Source organism: Ptychodera flava, chromosome 12 (genome assembly GCF_041260155.1).
Source record: "Ptychodera flava strain L36383 chromosome 12, AS_Pfla_20210202, whole genome shotgun sequence".
Lineage (NCBI taxonomy): Eukaryota > Metazoa > Hemichordata > Enteropneusta > Ptychoderidae > Ptychodera > Ptychodera flava.
This window is the reverse complement of record NC_091939.1, coordinates 16,388,735-16,411,379: the sequence shown is the minus strand read 5'-3', so window position 1 is coordinate 16,411,379 and position 22,645 is coordinate 16,388,735. Positions and strand designations below refer to the sequence as shown.

The window sequence follows — 22,645 nt, the reverse complement described above, 5'->3', positions numbered from 1 at the left end:
ATCGTTGCGTATCGAGTTCTATTGATCAACATGATAAAAAAAGCGAACATACAGTCTGCGAATGTATTACCGCGCCTAACTCCATTCATTTTCAGTTCGGCTTGAACTCATCGCAGCCGTAGTGTTCGTGTACGTGTGTTCGTGGTGCGAGTAACATCAAGGGAAGAATCAAACAGAGAGCAACAGGCGAATAATAGTTTCATAGACATAACAGTTAGCAAAAATGTCGCTCCTCGAACAAGTAAAACTGTTGCACGACGCTGGACTTCACTCAAATGTCAAAATGGTGGTGAGTAACTGTCAAATTCGACATGGCGACGACATGTCGTCATGCATTACTTACAGCCTACAGACAACCCACTGCCTGGGATAACCCAGCACCTTACTTACCCGTCATGTAGAACCATTCTATTTGACTGAATCACAGAAAATATTTGTGTAAAGGTTGATACATAACGAACCTATCAAGGCAGCTATCTTTAGTTAGTTGGGGGGGGGGGGGGGCATTTTAGTATTTACAATTACATGTGATGTTGTTGTTGTCTTCCTAAGTTTATGGAGGCCGATTTTTTTCATGTTTATCTGGTGAAACTGAAGGAAGTCTTAAGTGTTACGCTACTTTTTTTATGCCTCAACAGGAGATAACTTCAAGGGTTCATCTATCAATAGTATCATAAAAACTGACAAAGTTACAGTAATTTTGACATATGTCAGTTTATGTCAGTGATAGACAACGTCCAGGTCATTATTTAAACATGGTTCTTTTTTCCAGTAACCACGGTTTAGGCTTTAATTTAAATGAAGCATCCTTTCTCTACCCTATCCCGTATAAACTTTCAGGTTACAGAAGTCACATTGGGGCAGTGATGTATGCAAATGATAACCAGTTGGAAGCTTTCCCAGCCAAGAAAGATAATCTATACCATATTAGATAGATAGATAGATAGATATACTTTATTGTCCATAAAAACATGGAAAGTTGTCTTTAAACATCAGGACCGCTATAAAAACACCAAATACGGACAACACCATACAAAACAATACAATAGTTACAGACAAACACAACACTATATTAAAAGTTCCTACTTAAAATGGTGTTTGCTCTGGTTCTCCAGATGGAATCAGACATATTCATATTTAAAACAGCAACTGCTGACGGTATAAATGACTTCTTAAAAAGATTCTTCCTAGCCCTGGGCACAAGTAGACGGCGTCCCGAAGGCAGATATTGAAACTTGTCATTCAATGGGTGAGATTTATCACCAAGAATGGATAAACCTTTCCTACGAAGAGCATAAGTATACAGTTCTCCAAGATCTTTTAACTTTGTCCCGACAAGTCGACTACATATGTTTACAATTTTCGTTAGTCGCATTCTCTCTTTAACAGAAATATGACCAAACCATGTGACAATGTTATAAGTTAGAATGCTTTCAATACAACAACGATACACAGAAACAAGGATGTGACTGCTAACATTGAAACTCTTTAGCTTCCTCAGAATAAATATTCGTTGGTGAGCTTTCTTATAAATTTTGTCTGTATTCTCTTTGAAACTTAACTTCTGGACCCTAGATATGGAAATGATGATACTATTTCAACCTGTTGGTTGTCAATGGTAACAGTATTCAGAAATTTGCTACTGATATGCAAATATCTCCCATGTTCATTAGTGTTTCCTTACAGTTGTTGACAAACCACCCCACACCTATTATCTATATTATCACAAATATCATAGTGAAGCTAAATCGGCACATAGGTCGCTCACTCAAAAATAGCATTTTAAAATCTTTATTTAAAAACTGAGAGGCTTCAAGAAAGATTAATGTAATTTGGGAGATTTTGCAAACAACATGTATAAGAAGTTTTCCAGAGAAAGATTTCCTGCTCGGTTTTACATAGAAAATTTGTCGTTATATGATTATCTAGATTAGAATAGCCCAGTTGAATGGCCTGAACAAACCAAGAGTATTCTCAAGTGAATCAACACCGTTTTAAAACATCCTGTTCTCATAGAAAATAACTTAGCTGATCCATAAAAGCTGAGATCGCTTTTGCTATCATGACAGGAACTGACCTTGACCAGATGCAAGGAACAAGTAGAAGTCTTGGGTTGTTGATTACTATTATCACAATAAGATATATGTTGAATCTAAACAGCATCTGCAATTCCCAGGAAAATTGATAACACAATTATAATAGTGTAATTCTCCTTGCAGACACCTGTAAGAAGAACTTTTGTTGATGTATAATTGTTTTATAATTGTCTTTGCATATCCACAGGCCAATCTAGTTCTGTCTGCGAGTGAACACAGTCCAGATGTCTTGACCATGGCCCAAAAATATCAAATCCAGGTTTGGTATGGTGATGCATTATATGAAGGAGAGGAGTACAGGAAGGCAGAGGTGAGCATTGTCTTCAAATCAGTAACATAGATTATTGTTGCATTCTCTCATAGTAGTTAAATCACATCAGTGGATCTATACATTGCGTGCATTACATGGTATAAAAACATCGTTTCATGAAATCATTTCATCATAGATTCCGTAATTGACTTGACCTTTACAGTGAAATGAAGCTTAGAATGAACAATGAAATTGATCTAAATGTTATCTCACTTGTATAATTCCTTTGTAAGGTTGTTTGAAATTTTACAACAGGACCAGTACTTGCAGTTGAGTTGCAGCAAACAACGGACAGATGCTGTTGTTTCACAATAGGCTTCTACTGTGATTGTTTAGACACAACAATAAAACCAGTCTGCAGAGGAACCGATTGGTGTGTGTGTGTGTGTGTGTGTGTAGTTTTTTCGAGGAAAAGGAAACTAAATGATTCAAAATATTCGACCATTGATAAGATACTGAGGTCTCTTTTGATCCCTAACATTTTGGGCAAATTACTTCAAGAAATGCCAGTGCAAAGACAAAAGTACAGCTTGACTCTGACTCAGCTGCTATATAACGTGGAGTTGTAGAAATGTTATACAATTGCCTGTATATGAAATGTACCATACAGTATACTCCCCTGTGTGTGTGTTTTATCATTAGTCATTATACAGGAACAAGTTACCAAGTGTGGTAACTTTTAGACCCATTTCATCGTTCATTCTTAGCTGGCTTTCACTGTAACTGTCCGTACAATTCTAAGACATTTCACCAATTTTTAGCTCATATTTGGTATGTATATAAATATCAAAAAGAGCTTATATGGTGAGTCGGTGGCGTCTGTATGTCTGTATGTTATATGATACACTCATACATTATAGACAATGCGCTCAACAAGTTGACATCCAGTGCGTTTTTTCATACCCTTCCAACCATGCAGAGTGTCTACAAGAGAGCACTACAAATGAAAAAGGTGTTGAACAAGAGCAGGGCAAGAGGTGGACAGAGCACGGTCACATCAGAGCAAGATCTCCCTCAAGAAGTCGATGTCAAGTACAGAATTCATGAATGTCACTGCCATCTCAAGCAGTTGAAAGAAGCTGTCGGTGTGGTAAGCTAGTGGAATATTTAGAACTGTCAAGAACCTTGGCATGTCTTGCACAGATGTCCAACCATTTATTGGTATTTTAATTTTACCGCTGAAATTCCTAAAACGATAATGCGTTCATTCCTGTGTAGGCAAGATAGGCCATGCATCAGATGAAATAGGAGTATGGAGCTACAATAATGGAGAGACTGAAACGGTGTCAGTTAATTACAGAATTTCTCTTCTTCTGAGTGAAAAAAGAATTTATGAACATTTCATGTAAAATATTTTGGTTTGTATTGTAGTGGCCTTCAACAGTAGCTCCACAAAGAGTCATGCTCTCCCAGTTTTTAAAAAAGTCAAGGTTTGAAAACATGAATTCATATTTAATTAAATGTTGTGAAATGCTTTATCAGCATTTAGAAGTGTAATAATTTGCCATTTTGATTTGAAACAGCGAGTAGATGCATCTTTTTTGCTCTTATTTTGTTTCAGCTTGAGAGCATACCAGGCAAACAGAAAACTCCAAAGGTCAACATGGCTTTGGCAAAACTTTATCAGAAAGCTGGTCTTGAGAGATCATCCATCACCTACTTCAGGGAAGTCTTGAAGTGAGTATATACGTCATCCTGTCCAAAAAGTCTTTCTAATTCTGTAATATAATCCCAATCAGAGTCATCTTGATGTCTGTCCAACAGATTTTGTCAATATCAAAGCTGTCCGGACTGAGAGTCACTGCAGTTCATAAATATTCTTTGTTGCAGGGAGTGTCCCATGGCTCTGGAAGCTGTACTGTGTTTGCTGTCACTTGGAGTCAAAGGCGCCGAAGTAGCTTCTCTGACAATGAACAACCTGCCAACTCTATCAAATGTTGAATCATGGTGAGTAGAATGTACGGAAAGAATTATGTGATACCTTTCCGAACTTATAGATTTAACTATTTTTCATTTTAATAAGAGACATGAATGGATAGGAGAGGTATCTGTTTTATTGTGTTGAACCCTTCAGATCACGACATAATTTTCAAAATTTTGTGAAATGGCTGGTATCACAAAACTCACTGAGCTTTCTGAGAGAATGTTATTTTGAACTTTTGATTTCACAAGACTTTTGACAGCAATGTTCAACACCTAACCATATCCTCTACACAGATCTAGAATTACATACAATTGCAGATAATCATGGTCAATACACAACAATGTAATGACAAGGATGTAGTTTCCAATAGTAAAGTACTGTTAACACCATGCATTGAATGGCTTTTGACATTCTGCAATTTTCCCTCTCTGTGATAGGCTGACATCGCTGGTCAAAGGTCATGCACACGCTGCACTCAAGGACTACTCTAAGGCAATCACAATATTCAAGACATTGGAATCAAAGGTATCAACAGAATTTATGAATTGCACTTTGCTAGTTCAACTATTGGTGACTTGTTGTCTAAAAATACACTTTCCTGATGAATGATATCGAGAATAAGTCATGAATCCTTTGAACTTTTTTCCCAGAACCTTCATCCTAGCAGACCTACCACTTCCCCATCCTGCTACCTCTGTAAGAAGTGATAGCCAAAACCTATACATATTTTCACCAACTTGACGTCGTATACTGTGGCAGGTAGCCAGTAAAAATCATATTAATTATATCAATGTTTTCTTAGCCCTCAAATGTTCAAGTATGCGTTAAAATGCAACAATTAGACATGTTATGCGTCACTGGTGGCAACCAGCTTGACCTGATAGTGACACATTACAATGATATGAACTTGGCCAAATGACTTTAGCAGGATTAGGGTTAAAGGTTTCAAGTTAAGTTCTGTTAGGGAAAAGAGAATATTGGTTTCAAATCCATAACATTCAAATTGTTTTGAACTACAAGTTAGAAATTTTGAAATTCAGAAACTTCCCCTCATTGCACGTTTATCAGAAATGACTGCCTTAGTAAAATGAATCTGTGCTTCCAGTGCTGCTTCATCACACAGCTCTGGGTGCAAACAGCCCCTCCACTGGCAAAACTTGTAATATTTTCTGTCCAAATCAGAGCCTTCCATGCTACTATTTTTCTTGTTCTTCTTTCTATAGAGCATACTTCGAGACAGCACAGAATTACTTCACAGTCTTGCTGAGGCTTACTTTATGTCTGGTGACTTGAGAAATGCACTGCAAGTGTTTGTCAGAGTAAGTGACTAGTTTATTGAAAGGCGGTTATCCCCTCAACAATACCTCCAGTTACTGTAGGGGTTTGTGTGCAATATAGGTCTGTATTGGAGCAATTACAAATGTATGAACTGCAATGTTCAATTCTGACTTATCCACTGATAGCAAGTTGGTATGTACGTAACAGCATACAGAAGTCCATTGCAAATCCCTATCAAAGTATCAGGAAAATATTCCATTCATACATATGTGTCTAGTTCTGTTCTAATTCTGATGACAGCTATGCTTGGATAAGTAACTAAAATACAGTCACACTTGCCAGAATGTCAACTGTGTACTCAGACAACATACAACGATTTTTTCCTCAAACTCTATCACCGTCTATACAGCTACATTCACTTGATGCTGACTGGATGCGCGGTATGGATATTTATGCGTATCTGCTGTCTGAAGAGAAAGAAGTCAAAGAACTCGAAAGGTTAGTTTCAGTCAAGACATAGCTACTATACTGTGTATCTCAACATGCTTTGGGGGTAAAACAAGAAACCAGTTGACATTAAAAACAAAAATTGGTTACAAAATCGTCAATGGTTACAGCTAATGTCCCTCTAACAGGGCACTGTTACTTTTTAAAGATGGGGCTGCGGGATAGTTTTCCTGACTACCTCAAAATTAGAACTTATAATCTCAACATGCCACAAGGCAAACAATACTCTGTGGACCTCAACAAAATATAACTAAAACTGAAAAGTATGGCTGAAGAGCAGAAATGCTAGCATGTTATGGTCTCATCAGTTTAGGATTTACTTTTGATAAAAAGATACATATGCAAGGCTCTTGAATTTGTGAAAAATAATCGCTGTCTGTTCTTTTTTTTTTGACCTTTGACCTGCAGCTTGGCATCATTACTCATGGCGATCTCAGAAAGTAAACCAGAGCCTTGGGTTGCCATGGGTTACTACTGTGCTGTTACTAAGAAACCAACAAGAGCGATATATTTTGCACAAAAGGTGAGATAACATCTTGACAGTTTCATAGTGTAAGTATGCGGCCAGGAAAATTTGAACTATCGTTTCCAGTTGACAGGGTATTTCCCACTAATGAACGGTACTAAAATATGATTATTTATGGTGTAGTAATGAGAAACGTGTTGTATCATTTGGCTGAATTAGGCTGTATGTGGTTGCAGGTTTGTTACCTAAATATGGCTGCACTTGCTCCATATAGGACACTGCTGCTACAGATGTGGACAAAGTTTGTATCACATGCTTAGCTGTTGTAGATGCTTGTAGCATGAGCTGTTAATGTATTTTTTCTAGTGTTCATCATAAAATTGGCAGTCACCTATTAAGTTGTATTTACGTCGTACTTACATGCATAATTTCCAACATAGTCAACTTTGCAGACAAGTACTTATTTTTGATATTAATGAAAGAGGTAAATGACTTGATTTGAAAACAGCCTCATTCAAATAAATATTTTTTGAAGTAAGTTGAATTTATTGAAAATTCAAATACACAAATCTACAGTTAACAGATATGGTATAACATCTTAATGAAACTGAGTCAGACTTACTCCAAAACGTTTAAAGGTGATCCAACTGTTGAAATGTGACATTCTGTCTTTCAGGCCTTCACGATTGACAGCCGCAACGCCCAGTCAGTAATCTTGAAAGGAAGTGTTCTGAAAGAATGCAACAAAACTTCAGAAGCCATCCTTCATTTCAGAGAAGCTATCAGAATAGCCCCACACAGATTTGAAGCACACAAAGGTATGTATGTGACAAATGAAAACACAGTTACAAATAATGAGACTACCCTGGTATAATTTAATCTACCCTGATAAAAGATTACTGCTTAATACCAGAATTGACACTCCCAGTAATTATTTTTCTCATGACTTATAAACAAGGCTCAGCTGAAGTGGTCCAGCAAAAGTTTGAATTTTCCATTTAAACCACCTGTCTATGGATAATGTTTTCTATCTTTCTATTAATTATCACCCTGCTGTGGAGCAGGGCTTGCAAAAATTTGCTATAGACTCATTAAATGTTCTTCTGCACGGAAATCTTTAGTAAAAGGCGAAAGATTTATGCGAGATGCAGAAAAACCAGAGTAATGATCTACAATTCTTGTAATAGACTGTATGATGACAGTCCAAACACTTTCAGTGGTTTTTACCTATTACCTCCTCCTACACTTACTATGGCCAGAATTCTCAAAATGTGATTTTTATAACCTATGCAAAAATAGAAAGTAAAATTCACATTCAGTAAGTAATTCATGATCACTAAATCTGTAGTCTAATAACTGAAAATACACAAAAATAGCTAAAGTCAGTCAAAGAGAGTTGTCCTATGGCATTCTGGGAAATGTTTATTAAGATGCTGCACCACAACACTTTCATATGCAAATTCACATTCCTCATGAATATTCAAATACCAGCTGCCTTGTGAATAAAAGCTTTTAGCATAGGAAGTCATGAGACCGCGATTATGTTAGCTGTTTGTGCACAATGAACTCCAAAACACAGTGGTGATCTGCTCTGTGAAAAAAAAATTCAAATTTTAAAACTATCTCCCCAAAAATTCTCTACAAAAATCTGTCCAAAAATATCTACTGAGCAGTGATGTAAAATATCATGAATTTTATCAGCATAAGTAGTCTTATGGTATTTGATAGCCATAAAAATTTTTCGATTCAAAAGCTGAGGTTTCCTAACAAAGTTAACTTGAAAATACATGGAACAGTAGGATTACATCTGTGAGGGAAATGTAGGTTTAAAGAAATTTACAGATTCAAACCAGGATAATAATAATAATAATAATAATAATAATATTATTTAATTCTTAAAAAACGCACTCCACAAACGTCTCAGTGCGCTGTACACAACTGTTAAAAAGATAAGCTAAGATAATTTTTAAAATAGCTGCGTGGGGAAGTCACACGCAATTTCTCAGAAGATCGTAGATCTCTTGCAGGTACCTACAGGTTGAATACAGAGATGCATCACATCTGACAATCTTAAAAGGATAATATTTTATATTTTTCACTATTTTTTCTGCAAAATTATCTTGTACTGTGGATGAGAGATTGTCTTCAAATTACTAAAGTTACCTCTATGATGGTCATATTTTCTTGGAAAAGAAGGCTCAGGCAGCTGAAGTGGCGCAGCCAAAACATCTCCGTAATTGCCATGCTGAACCACCTGTCTTGTCTAAGGATGCTTTTTTCTGTCTTTCTATTAATTATCACCCTACTGTTGAACAGGGCTTGCAAAAATTTGCTATAGACTCATTAAATGTTCTTCTGCACGGAAATCTTTAATAAAAGGCGAAAGATTTATGCGAGATGCAGAAAAACCAGAGTGATGGTATACAATTCTTGTAATAGACTGTATGATGACAGTCCAAACACTTTCAGTGGTTTGTACCTATTACCTCCTCCTACACTTACTATGGCCAGAATTCTCAAAATGTGATTTTTATAACCTATTTTTAAAAACTGAAAGTAAAATTTGTATGCAGTAATAAATTTATAATCACTATTATGTAGTCTAATAACTGAAAATACACAAAAATAGCTAAAGTCAGTCAAAGAGAGTTGTTCTATGGCATTCTGGGAAATGTTTATTAAGATGCTGCACTACAACACTTTCATATGCAAATTCACATTCCTCATGAATATTCAAATACCAGCTGCCTTGTGAATAAAAGCTTTTCAGCACAGGGGACTCATGACATGATGATTACTGTGTTAGCTGTTTGTGCACAATGAACTCTAAAAAACAATGAGTGGTGATCTGCTATGTGAAAAACATTCAAATTTTAAAGCTATCTCCCCAAATTTTTGAGACAAAAATCTGTGCAAAAATACCTACTGAGCAGTGATGTAGAATATGAATTTTATCAGAAGAAGTCTTATGGTATTTTATAGCCATCAAAATCTTTCATTTAAAAGATTCAGGTTCCCAACAAAATAAACCTGAAAATACAATGGAACATTAGGATTACATCTGTAGGGAAACACAGGTTTAAAAAAGAAATGTTATAAATTCAAACCACGATAGTATTTTGTATCTTTGACTACTTTTCCTGCAAAATTATCTCTTTCCCTTGAACTGTCTTCAAATTACTAAAATTTCTTGTCTGTGATAGTCATTTCTTGAAAACTTTACACCAGGGTCAGCTGAAAGAAATTCAAAGGCCTTGCACAGTTTTAACATCATATAAAACAAAGCTTTGGAATAAATTTCATGAAATGTTGTGACCCTTAGGAAGCATTTCATTGAAGAAATCCATTCTGATAACTTTGCTTTTATATCGCTCACAAAGAAACCTTCAAAAAAGTAACAATCCAAAGTAGTGAATTCAGGGAGAATGTTTTCTTGATACATACACTAGCAGGTACCCTCTGTCATCTAGTTCCATCTTGTTTAGAATGGAAGAAAGTTGTCTGTATTCTATTGTTTTCTTTCTATATCGCCCTGCTGTGAGGCAGGGCTTCCAAAAATTCTTATAGACTCATTAAGTTGTTCTTCTGCACGGAAATCTTTAGTAAAAGGCGAAAGATTTATGCGAGATGCAGAAAAACCAGAGTGTTCGAGGGTAGAGTGCAATGACGACCTGTATGTTGTCAGACCAAACTCTGTCAGTGGTGTCTCCCTGTTTCTCTCTCATACACTGCTGACTGTATCAAAAATATTTCACCTTGGTATTCTAAGGTCATTTAGTCATTTCAGGACAGAGGATAATTTAGAATCATAAAAAATGCTGCTCTCAAACACTCAAAAAGTAAGAAAGGGATTTTTTATCATAATGTGTTACACTACGGCATTCTGGGAAAAGTTTATGGAGATCATGAAACACAGCACTTTCATATGCAAATTATTTTTCTCATGAATATTCATGTAAAGCCCTGGTTGGGATAAATCCTTTTCCAGATTTGTACCAGAACTCATGAGATGTTTCTTTTACTTAACTAAAATATTTAACTATAGAAAACAACAGTAACCTGCTCTTTTACAAGATTGATATAATTTTTCACAGAAAAATCCCCAAGAAGAATAAAATATCAAATAAAATATCATTATATGTAACAATAACACAACAGCAGAATGTGGCAGGATTGGTCAATGATAAATGATAACTTCAAAATATGAACAAAATTATTCCAATGATAAATTGAACTCACAGATTAGAACTTCAGTACAAACAAAGGCTCTGGAAGGGGTAAAATGTGAAGCTGTAAATAAATGACAGACAATTGTGTTCCCAATCAGTAAATATTGTTACACAGTATCTCAATGAACATATATTTTGTTATAGTCAATGTCTACATTGGTGTGTACTCTACATTTTCCATTGAGGAAAGATAATTTACAGATTGCACAAGCACTGAAAAACTTCAAATTGTCATTTAATTTGTCTTTCACTAACTTTTTCAGGGTTGGTAGAATGTCTTGTGGCCGCACATCGTCTTAAGGAAGCAGCGACAAATGCCACCAATGCCTGTCGGACTCTTGGCAACACGCCAAGGTCACTGACTTTGCTGTCGTCGGTCTTAGCAAAAGAGTCACAAGTTGTAGATAAGGTAGACGGCCATTTTGAAATACATGGGGGGGTGCTCATTTTGAAGCTTACAAAGTAAAGAAAGTTTTTACCGGCATGATATTGTGACAATCTTGAATTACATTTTCCCCAATAGAGATAACTCAGGGATGGCAGCCATTTTGAATTTGAAGTATGAAATGTAAGCATTAAAGAGATAGTGCCAGACTAGATCAGCTCGTAGCGATTTCACTCCAAAATTGTCATTTTCTGTGCTATTTTTTGTATGTGAAATTGATGCTATAAAATTTACAAATGGCAAAAAGAATAAATGAATAATGTGAACGCAATGATGTATTTTCCCATAATGAATTCCATGAGCTATGTTCATCTTTATTCTATCTACTGCAGGCTAAATGCATGCTGGAGAAGGCACTATCCATGGATCCATCCCACCTTGATGCAGTCTACGTCATGGCTGAAATCCTTGGAAAAGAACAGAAATATGACAAAGCCATAGAATTGTGAGTCTACTGATTGTACACTCTGTTATAACAGTATAATGTTCTTTCACCATTTGCACTATTATGGAACCACAGGCAATGGGGAAAAGTCTACCATAAGGCCCAGTGCAGTAGTTGCATATGGTCTAATGCTAGTGTTACTGAGATTGGCTCAGATATCTGGTTTGTAGAGGGTAATTAATGCTACAACAACCAAAATTTTGTAAAACCTTTGTTTTCTAGGATAATGTCAGATCTGCAGATAGGAAAATAGAGACAGTTTTTAAAGATGGGAAGAGACAAATTTCAATGAATACAATTTTTCTAATTTTTATCTCATTTCACTGACATTTTTGAACAACAACTGTGGTTCCCTGTGTATTTGCAAAACTTGAAACAACTGTGTATGATTTGTTGTCAAGCTGACAATATCTTTACTTTGTAGGTTGCGGAACCAGCTGCGATTACAGAGTACATGTCGGTTACATCAGATGTTGGGTGACTATTTAGCAGCAACGAATGACCACCAAGAGGCTTTGGATCAATACAGTATTGCACTCAGGTACTGGGACAAGAAAACATCCTAGTCTTGGCAGAACATGAAAGTTTTAGTGTGATGAGCAAAACTCACTAACATATTAAAAAAAGATTAGGATTTTAAAAATTATTGATACTGTCAACCTAAATGGTATCAGAAATGCCTGAAGACTTGTGTCTCCTCACAAAATGACCATTATTAGATGTGTCCATGCACCATGATGACTTTGCTAGTGTTAGCTTTAAGTGTAAGGGCCTTTAAACAGGTGATGTGTGAATAGGTTTGCAGATTGGAAGAGATAATCAGATTCAAATTAGATATAAGGAGATTTGCTTGTCTTTATCTCTGTTACATTGTGTGACTTTCATATTCACTATCCTCACCACTCCAATGAGAGAGTGACCATCCCAGACCACATATTACTCATACCTAGCCTTATGTGTACAGATGACATAGGTCTTCAATTTCTTCTCATCAAATAATTTAATTTGTGTAAATTTGGAAAGCTTGTCATATCAAATGAAGTATTTCATTACAGACTTTATCTACTCAAGCCATGTTTTCAATAACCGCACTGACAGGCATTGTGGGCGATTCAAAAAGCCCTGTGAGTTCAGTAAAAATGACGCGCTTTAACCTTTTCAACAACATGGTTTAGCCCAAACACATTGATGTCAATGGTGAGTGTGGACCTGTTTAGAGGGAATTGGGGGTGAACAGGTTAAATGCGTCTTTTCATATCTTTTTAGAGGGGAACTTTTATATAGCCAAGAAGTAGACCAAGTGAAATTTTATTTGATAAATCGTTTTCTTTGTTTATTCACGCAGTATGGATCCAACAAACAGAAAAGCAATGGAAGGTCTACAGAAGGTTGAACAAGCTACAGACGGAATTGAAGGTAGTGCAGACGATGATTTGGATGGCATGGAAGAAAGTGCTGAGGAAGCAGAAATGGAACCTAGTGATACAGATGTGGAATGGCCTGACCAGGAGGTATGTCACTTGTTATTCTAATGAGCCCATACTTACGGTACTTTGACCAGGTGGACTTGATATGCAAGTTCAGGGAGCAGTACTCTGCTAACTTAGAAGCCAATCAATATGCTTTCAATGCACAGTCAGTTGAAATATAAGATAGTTTTGGCTTTAAATGAGGAGTAACATGTGCATTTGGAAGAAAGGAATTTAAAAAAAGAATTAACACTGATAAGCTTTTTTAAAAAATTTCTTTTGAAATAAATCTGTCTGTATTTCAGTCTCAAATTTCTGATTTGTCATCGCCTTTCATATAAATTATGATCAGGGAAAACTTCCACTCAAAGGAATCAGTATGAAGGCTTCAACAATCTGTGTTTATTAGACAACGATTGGTTTTGGTATAAGTAGATGCAGAGTACAGTAATATTAATGCGGTGCTATTGGAAACTAATTGACCTTTGGCCTCACATTTTTATGTAAATACATAGGGAAATAGTGACATAGTAAATATGTAAATACATTGTGAAATAGTGACATAGTAAATATGTAAATACATAGTGAAATAGTGACATGGTAAATATGTAAATACATTGTGAAATAGTGACATAGTAAATATGTAAATACATAGTGAAATAGTGACATGGTAAATATGTAAATACATTGTGAAATAGTGACATAGTAAATATGTAAATACATAGTGAAATAGTGACATAGTAAATATGTAAATACATAGTGAAATAGTGACATAGTGAAAGATATAATGACATCTTGTGTTGATTTCCCAGCATTTACATAACACAAGCTAATAATCATTACATTACATACTGAGTGATGGCAAGTGCACAACCTGTGGTGCATGTATGTGAAATTATGGTTTTGATCTACCAATACTTTAACATGCACTGCACTTTGTGGGTTGAATTTCCTTTCTGAACACTTCGCAGACATGCTGAATGCATTCGATATTATTAGTCTGCATGCAATCACAGGGTGCAGTATACAACAGGGCATTCTCAAAATGCTATACTTTTTGATTTTTTGTGCAACATTTGACAAAAAAGGTGCGTGATAATAAGGTTATTCACAAAATACCAGAATTGATGTCCTTATACATTATACGATTTGGTACTGTCCTCATTGCTATGCATCACAAACCATACCTGTGCTGTATCTTGTGCTTTAATGTAAATCTCTGTATTTTGTGAATGATCTTGTGTTACTGGCTCACAAGAATTTCCACAAGAAAGATAATTTCTCAAGTTTCACACTTTCACATATGGCTAATGCAAAGAAATAATTAGGACTTTTTCACTTGACTTTATAGACAAAATCATGAAATCAGAAATAATGTATCTGAGACTGCACTGGACCACATACAAGATTACGTTATTATCTTGACAAATCTATGAATTTAAGTATGTGAAACTGTGTCACTATGATAATATATTAATTAACCATTACCAAATGTGACCCGGTGTTTCAGGTTATATATCCTGTGTATTTCTTTGTTTTCTTTCAGTGGTTCAACTGACCAGTAGCAGACTTTGTATCACATTTGGGTTTTTTTCACTGCCGCTATACGACGCATACACCTTCTACATCATGATGAAACTCTAGCCAAGATAAAAGAAGTCCCGCTGCAGAGCTTATGATCATCAACTACTTGTTACAAGTTTGTATGTGCATGCACATGTGTGTTACACAGTGTTGCATCTTTCTCTCTGTAAATATGTGAGGATGAAACACAATGACAGGACAAAGTGCCATGAGAAGAAGGCTGTCGTATTTATTCAGACTCTGACTGCTCTCCGTCAACTTCTAGCTCACTTCATCTGAACCATTGTGAAATGTTGACCTGCTGATTTGATACTCTTTAAAGTTTACTTGATATATTTCAAAGTTCAATATTGTTTTGAGTTTTGAAGATAATATAACAAGTGGTGGCAATAAAAGATCACGTAACTGAATATTGTAATTTCAGAATGCATGTACGTTGTATATACATATACCTTCAATCTGCGTATAAAGTGGACGTGCCTCCTATTGGTACATCTTACTGCCTACATTGCATCAGGATCTCTCAAAAGAGGGCCTTTGTGGCTTATTGTCAGATTTTCACAGGCTTTCAATTTTTTTTACTGAATTTATGTATTTTGGTTAGCCTGTCAGACTTTCTAAACACAATGGTCATCCATACAATACCTTCTGTAGTACATGACAGACTCACACCGTGAGTAACTTTTGGCTATAATTATCCTTGGTGTTTCACTTTAAAATAAAACTTTTTAAAGGTCCAATGAAAACCTTGTAATGTCAAAGTGCAGAATAACCCTTCACTGTGTGATGGACAGATATTTAATTTCTAATGTGTCATACTTGCTGAAGATCAAAAAAACATGCCAAATAAAAGCATATCCTCAGAGTTAGACTGTCCAACTGTCAATGAGAAAATATTCAATTCATCTTGTTGTTAACTATTTATTAATGTTACTTTCATCAGTCTGAAGCGAATCCCATGATTGAATCACGTGTTCCTTTTGAACCATGAGTACAGCAAATTACTACATCAAGGCAGTATGCACCTCAAAGTGACAGATTTGAACGTTAGCTCAAACTTTCCTCATGAAACTTTCAGCTATTCTCTTACCAAGTCAATAATAAGTATCAGGGGTCAGCATGCAAAGTTTGGTACTAGAAAAACAAATTAACCAGCATTTACCAATATTTGAAATTTAAAATGGCCGCCATCCCTGTGTTAACTCTATGGAGAAAAATTTAATTTTCAATTTTCTGAAGGCTGAAAATTTTCTTACCTCAAGAGCTTTAAAATGAGCACCCAAGAAAGTGGTAGATCAGGAAAGGATTGTAAAAATTTGAGTCCAAATATCTGTCCTAAGGGCGCTTTCTACATTAATGTACTTTTCAAGACAGCCATACATATTCCCCACATGAAAGTCACTTGTTGAGAACTGTTACGAGACATACCACTTAATATACAGTATGGCTTTATTGACCTTTTTGCGATGAATATAACAAAGCACAGAGTGTATTGATAGAAGCAGATCAAATTTTCTTGTTTTCAAGTTAGTGTCATGTTTGTAAATGTAATGTGCTTTATTTTTCATATCTATCACCTCTTGATTCACTAACAGTTTTCAAATAGTTTAGGAATCTTTTTTACTTGTTGTAGAACTTACAATGCAAAAACTCCAAACAGGGAAACAGAGTTAAAGGAGAAATAGTCTCCGAATCGTGTTTCTGATTGTGAAAATATCATTGTAATTGAAAGTCAGGCTGATATCTGACTCTGTCATTGGTTGTTTTGAAGCCCTTTGAACTACATGTATGACTCAATGTTGTGTGTATTAAATACAGTTTCTTGGTTTCTCTCCTATACCATATTGATATACCTAGCATTTGGGTTGTCCAATAATCGTGCATATGTAAATAATGTCCCCTTCAATCCTTTGAGCGCCAAAGTCTATTTTTGCCACCTTTATAAAATATACCACAGTCAATATTTTCTGCTTTTTGCCAAAACATGATACGAATCTGTAGCCGATGAAAGTTGATATCCATTTGGTCAAAAATTATGAAAAAACATACACAAAAGTTCACAAAAATGGTAAAATATTGCATTAAAATTGTGGTGGGAAAAATTACAGCAGTCAGAGAGTTAATGACAATGTGATATGACGTCACCAAGGACAACATGGTCAAGTCGACTTTGGAACACAAGTGTGGCTTTTACTGGTTTCCTTGTGTGTGATATACTTGTCAGATGAAGTCATCTTGGGATGTTATTTCAATCATCAATCTTAATAGTGCAGGCTGTACGTCTTAAGGCTGTACATTTACAATCAGAATACTGGGTATTTCAAAATGCTTTTGAGAGAATGGCAAGAAATCTCTGGGTTTCAAAACATTGTAAACGTACACAATATCAGTTTCAAGGGCTTTATAAATCTTCATTCGATGTGCTCCAATATTGTCAACGTTTTGTATTTAAACAGATTGGTGCTGAAATCAGTAGTGACATTTCAGAAGAGGTGTTAATGTAATGACCTGCGTGAAACTTCTGATGATTTGGATATGAGAAATTGATACAGACATTGAAATTCTACATTTGCTGCACTTTTGACAGCCTTTGTTGTTTTTTCACTGCCATATTGTAATTAATTATATGTAAAAACTTTCAGTGCTGTAATGACCAGTGACAACTATTCACTACTTACAGAATATAAAATAAACATTTGAGATGAATCATGTCTGCTGCGATTACTTTGTTTTTTCCGTGATTAATATTTAATTTTATGTCAAAAACATTAAATTAGGACATTTCAAGGTAAGTGAGATATTAATAGTCATCAGTTACAGTAGTTGATAGGAAGCTGTTGTATTTAAACACATGACAGCGAGGGCAATATCAAGATTTGCGGCCTGCCCAAGGGATGGTGATCCTGACCAAAATACTGATGATGCTCAAGCTGCAGGTGAGGGTATCATCAATATTTCAGTCAGGATCAAATCATGATATTGCCTGATCTTCATGTGTTATTAATTTTATTACACCGACTTTGAAATCATCACATAGTCCAGTATTTGTAGGCCTATTGTGAACATCAAATGACAGGTTGAAATGACGCATTTTAAATATCTTGAGCAAGAGTTCTTTGCGCCTGTACGCTAGCATTTGAACATCTTATGGGCAAGAGTCCAGGGCAATAGCAAATCAATCATCTTATATCACTGTTTTGGAATGTCTTGTGGCGGAGTTTCAGCCAATCATGAGATCAGTACTATAGGTGAGGTGTAATAAATATTCTTTAATTTCAAAAGCCACTGACATTGACCATTGACCTTCTAAGCTTCCAGAAATAAATTTTTGTCTGGTTCATATTTTAGCAAAATTACATAACTGCCTTAATAAAGGTTAAATGCACCTCCGAGACACGTTTTAACGATCAAACTTTTACAGTACTTTTATTTTCTACCACTCGTTGGGTTCATTTTGAAGCTTATCCAGTAATAAAAATTTTTACCCGTTTATATTTGTGAAATCAAAAATTTGATATTTCAGTGTACAGTTAACATCCAATTTTGCACAGTGACCCCTGATTTTTTAGCTGAATCAAGGACCCATATGCCAGATTTCAAGGCTGTGTAGATGTTTTATGATGATGGCATCAAAAACTTTTCCACTGATAGAAACATATGGAGGGACTGTTATAGAAAATACCTTTGTTGAAATATCACAGATACAGAGATATCATCAAAAGGGCATGTGGATTTTGTGCTTCCCGGTATAAACAGACTGAAAATCAATGAGTTTTTTGGCAGAGGTTTATGCTAATATTTTACTTCCAGTTCATTTGATGAACTCTATTGGATAGTAGTGCATATGTTTGCTAGAAGATGTATCATTGCTAGTAAAGTAGAGCGCACCTCGGAGACAAACATTCCAACACTAAAGTTTTCAATACTATTCTGATCTGCCACTTATTTAAGCTCAGTATTGTTGTAAGCCTTTGGAGTAAAAATGTCATTTGTGAAAATCCAAATTTTTTTTCCCCCAGAGTTAGCAAAGGGGTGGCAGCCACTTTGAATTTTATATAAATGCCGGTAAATTTAATGTAATTTGTTTCTCTGGTACCAACATTTACACTGCGACCCCTTTTTATTCTTGATTTGAAAGAGAATGATTGAAGGTTTCCACGAGGAAAGTCTAAGCCAAAGTTTTTACCTTTGAGGTGCATACTACCTCAATGTAGAATACAGACACTGCATCCCTGTGATGCATATCATACACATATAACAATGTCAACCCAGAATGCTCAAATGTGTATACTTTATTCCTTTCAAGCAGGCTTGTACTACACCATCACACTTGGAAAACAAAAATCAGTCAAACAATTATTTGTTGTTGATTGCACAGAAAATAAGTGAACTTTTTTTGGAGAGTCTATGGTTAAACTATTGCCATCCATAATCTTCAGAAACTTGACAAAATCTCTCAATAACAAGCATTAATTCTGTCTTTGCACTGTATGCTCTATTCACATGCCTTTATAATTATCATAAAGTAATAATAGTGCTTTTCATATGTGATTATTCTCCTTGTCTAACTGAATCAGTTGGAAGTGAATTGTGGACCTTACTTCATCTGTTGCTCAATTTCCCGGACAAATGGTTTCATTTATGAAAAGTGTCTCGATGCCGTTGATCAAGTATGCAAATCATATGACATGGCAGATGTTCATTGGTGTAAATCATGTATACGATCAAGTTAGCTAAAATTGTACTCTATACCCGTAACTGTAAAATGTAATGTATATCATTATCATATACCCATACCCATATTGCTCAATCATGGTGACATTTACCATAAAATATCAGCCATGATATTTACGCTGAACACTAAGATATAAATGATAAATGTCATCAGTTTTGGAGTGTAATGATTGCAAAACAAATGGCACCATAAAAAAGTTCCTCCTCTGTGACTATTTTTGAGTCTGTGTATCTTTTCTAAAGGTGTTCATAAAGACGCCTGAGCTTTGTCACACATGGCGTTGACTTCTGTGAAAACCAGGTCATATAGTTTATGAATGAAGCGTTTTTACACCAATATTTCCATATTTATTGGCAAGATGGAATACAAAGTAAAGCCTCAAAATATAAGTTTTTTCATATCAATTGTAAAATTCTGAGCATAGGTACATAATAAATCACCTAACCAATATCACCGGTTCCTTGTGTCATATCAGTATTTGTGTAATTTCTGTTGCATCTGACACTCGACTTCGTCTTCTGTCAAACGCAGCACAAATGACGTTCATGCTGATACGACACAGGAACAGGAGATATTGGGTAATAACCTCAAAGTAGCATTACTAAAGTCAGCCTTGTAATTTAAATATTGCTCCAATGGCAAATCAAGCTTGTATGCCAACCACAACTGGAACGGAAAACTATTAAAATCGCCACAAGATAGTAGCTTGCTTTACAATACATTCTTTTCCCTTCTAATGTCTATGGAACAGTCAATAAAGAGAGCAAAAATATCCCATACTGTCAGCCAGCACCATGAACGATACAGTATTTGCACTGTATTTCAATTCTCCGGTACAGTGTCACTGATCCACTGCAGGTACGGTGGATTTCCGCCCTCAATGGGAACACTTATGACCTCAGGCACATCATATGGATGGTTTTCTCTCACATAGGTAGATACATCAGGAACCTTGGAGGCACGTGTCTTAATCATCATCAGCACCTCACTGTCTTCTTCAACTTTTCCCTCCCACTTGTATACTGATGTTAGTCCTGGGATAATGTTAACACAAGCGACCAAGTCCTTGTCCAGTAATCCCCTGCAAAAGAAAGATTTGAATTGGAAAATAAGAGTTATGTTTCATCAAGGGCGTCATAAATGTCTACCAATACTCATATTGATGGTTACTGTTAATTTATTTATTTGTTTATTTTTATTTATTTATAATTTATTAGTTTACTGAGTCGAGACAACCACATACGATGAAGTATTTGCTACAGTAACACCAGAAATATTTACCGTGCTCACATTAGGTAAAACTGGAAATGTTTTACAGACACTATTTATGATTTGCAAACATGGAGGATTAATCATTTGAGTCTGCCTGTCCTCACAGTGTTTGTTTTGCGTTTTAGTCAGCTTAATGCACAGGCCCTCTCCAGTTCAAAATATGTACAGAGCGATTACATGCAACCAATAAAATTGTAGCTCTCAAACATACATTGGTCTGTGACCTCCCTGTCATTCCATAGGGCAAGTGGCACACTGCTTTGCTGTGATATGACTAGTGGTCTTTCTCCCCTGTACTGCTCTTATTTCTGGTGTGGCATTCGCCTCCTAGGTGACGAAATTTTTTCCCTCTCTCTCTCTCTCTCTCTCTCTCTCTCTCTCTCTCTCTCCATCCCACACCCTTGACCTTCCCTCTGGCCACATCTCCATCCCCTGTGCAAATGCATTTAAACTACACATCACCTAGACCTCACTTTTTGTTTTGATGGTCTGAACATCGCGAAAACAAAATCAACTGAAAAAAAGAAAAGAATCATCTTGTGCTATAGGCAAAGATGTCAACTGTACAGCATAAGTACTGTGATGGGATTCTGAGGTAGCTTCACTGACAAAAATAATTAATACCAAAAAAGTAAGATTGGCCTATGCCACCTATGCCACAAAAAACACATAAGCTAGACTATTGAGCCTGCTTGTGGTACCATTCTACAAAATAGAATATTTCAATTTCTTTTTTAGGCTACATGACATAGAAATTGGTACAAATGCATGTCGTACCCTTCCAAAGATTGCAGTTGAACTCCTCATATATGCACTATGGAATTGGGAGAAGATGGACCTTGGGCCGTTTAATGGTGATTGCAAAGCTTTGATATGCAAATGCCAGACACACATCTTAATATCATAATAATATTTGGTTAGATTGCACAAAGATCATGAAAACATAATCAACTGACAGAGTCATCTTGCCACAGGCAGGGAGTCAAATCACCAGTATAAGCTCTAGCACTTGGGCGTCCCCAGGCAGGGGGGATAACTGAGAAATAAGAATTCCGCTTTTGTTCGCCCTGGAACCTTGCGGCGGAAAGTCATAGTCTCTTTAGCATGTCTGTGATCCATGTCAGGGATGATGGATTTCGCTGCGGGACAAACATTCTTTTTTTCTTGTGCACCCCACTGCAGGCCTAATTCCTTGTCTGCTCTGCGGTAGGTTGAGTAAGAAATTTATGGTCCTTATCCGAACTGCTGCATGGCAAATATGAAATTTAGACTTTATTCACACCGCTGCCACGCAAATAATAACTTTTCAGCCCTTCTCTGAACCATTGTGGGGAAAAAAGATATTTTCCCTTCCTTATCCGAACCTCTGTGGGACGAATAACAAATTTACATTCCTATTCACACCAATGTGGGGAGAATAAGAAATTCACAGTCCTTATCTGCACCACAGCGGGGTGAATAAGAAATTCACATATCTTATCATGCTTATTCACACCACTGCAGATGAATAAAAGTAATTTACAGTCCTTCTCTGCACCACTACGGGCCGAATAACATCTTTTTTTTTCTAATTCAGCCGTCTATGGCTTTGTACAACAATAAATGGTTAATTGTTGTCAAAATGTCTTGACACAGTTATGCTTCCAAGTTGCGTGTAAAAACAACACTGCGATACATTGTGGTCTAGCTCCACGTGGGGCAACGTGCTTTTGGACGGACCATGGAGGTAGCAGTTCTCTGCTACCTCCATGGGCGTGGACGGACATTGTCCAGCTCTACGCAAGTTGTTTACCTTGCCAGTTTTAATGCGGTATCTTTGTTCGGACAGGTGACAAATGCGGCCGAGTACAGTCCAGACATATTAACAAGGTTTTCGGCTGCCGCT

General features: G+C 36.1%; 2 protein-coding genes and 3 non-coding genes across 5 annotated transcripts; 1 reads left to right on the top strand and 4 right to left on the bottom strand.

The window, feature by feature from the left end:
* The first annotated feature begins 54 nt into the window (after positions 1–54).
* On the top strand, positions 55–17,459 carry LOC139145175 (anaphase-promoting complex subunit 7-like). The gene is made up of 15 exons (XM_070716161.1): positions 55–289; positions 2,284–2,406; positions 3,326–3,496; positions 3,968–4,083; positions 4,237–4,353; positions 4,768–4,855; positions 5,554–5,649; positions 6,018–6,106; positions 6,524–6,638; positions 7,258–7,399; positions 11,074–11,219; positions 11,588–11,700; positions 12,125–12,241; positions 13,046–13,211; positions 14,716–17,459. The coding sequence occupies exons 1-15, from the start codon at positions 224–226 to the stop codon at positions 14,725–14,727; spliced, it is 1,677 nt and encodes a 558-aa protein (XP_070572262.1). The 5' UTR covers positions 55–223; the 3' UTR covers positions 14,728–17,459.
* Positions 7,629–7,746, bottom strand: LOC139146901 (U5 spliceosomal RNA). The gene has a single exon (XR_011555608.1). It is a non-coding gene; the product is annotated as a U5 spliceosomal RNA (small nuclear RNA).
* Positions 8,880–8,998, bottom strand: LOC139146904 (U5 spliceosomal RNA). Its single transcript, XR_011555610.1, has one exon. It is a non-coding gene; the product is annotated as a U5 spliceosomal RNA (small nuclear RNA).
* Positions 10,110–10,228, bottom strand: LOC139146900 (U5 spliceosomal RNA). Its single transcript, XR_011555607.1, has one exon. It is a non-coding gene; the product is annotated as a U5 spliceosomal RNA (small nuclear RNA).
* A 2,851-nt stretch (positions 17,460–20,310) lies between the features above and the next one.
* Positions 20,311–22,620, bottom strand: LOC139146069 (protein CutA homolog). The gene is made up of 2 exons (XM_070717516.1): positions 22,553–22,620; positions 20,311–20,569 (listed from the first exon to the last, which is right to left on the bottom strand). The coding sequence occupies exons 1-2, from the start codon at positions 22,618–22,620 to the stop codon at positions 20,311–20,313; spliced, it is 327 nt and encodes a 108-aa protein (XP_070573617.1).
* Between the last annotated feature and the right edge of the window lie 25 nt (positions 22,621–22,645).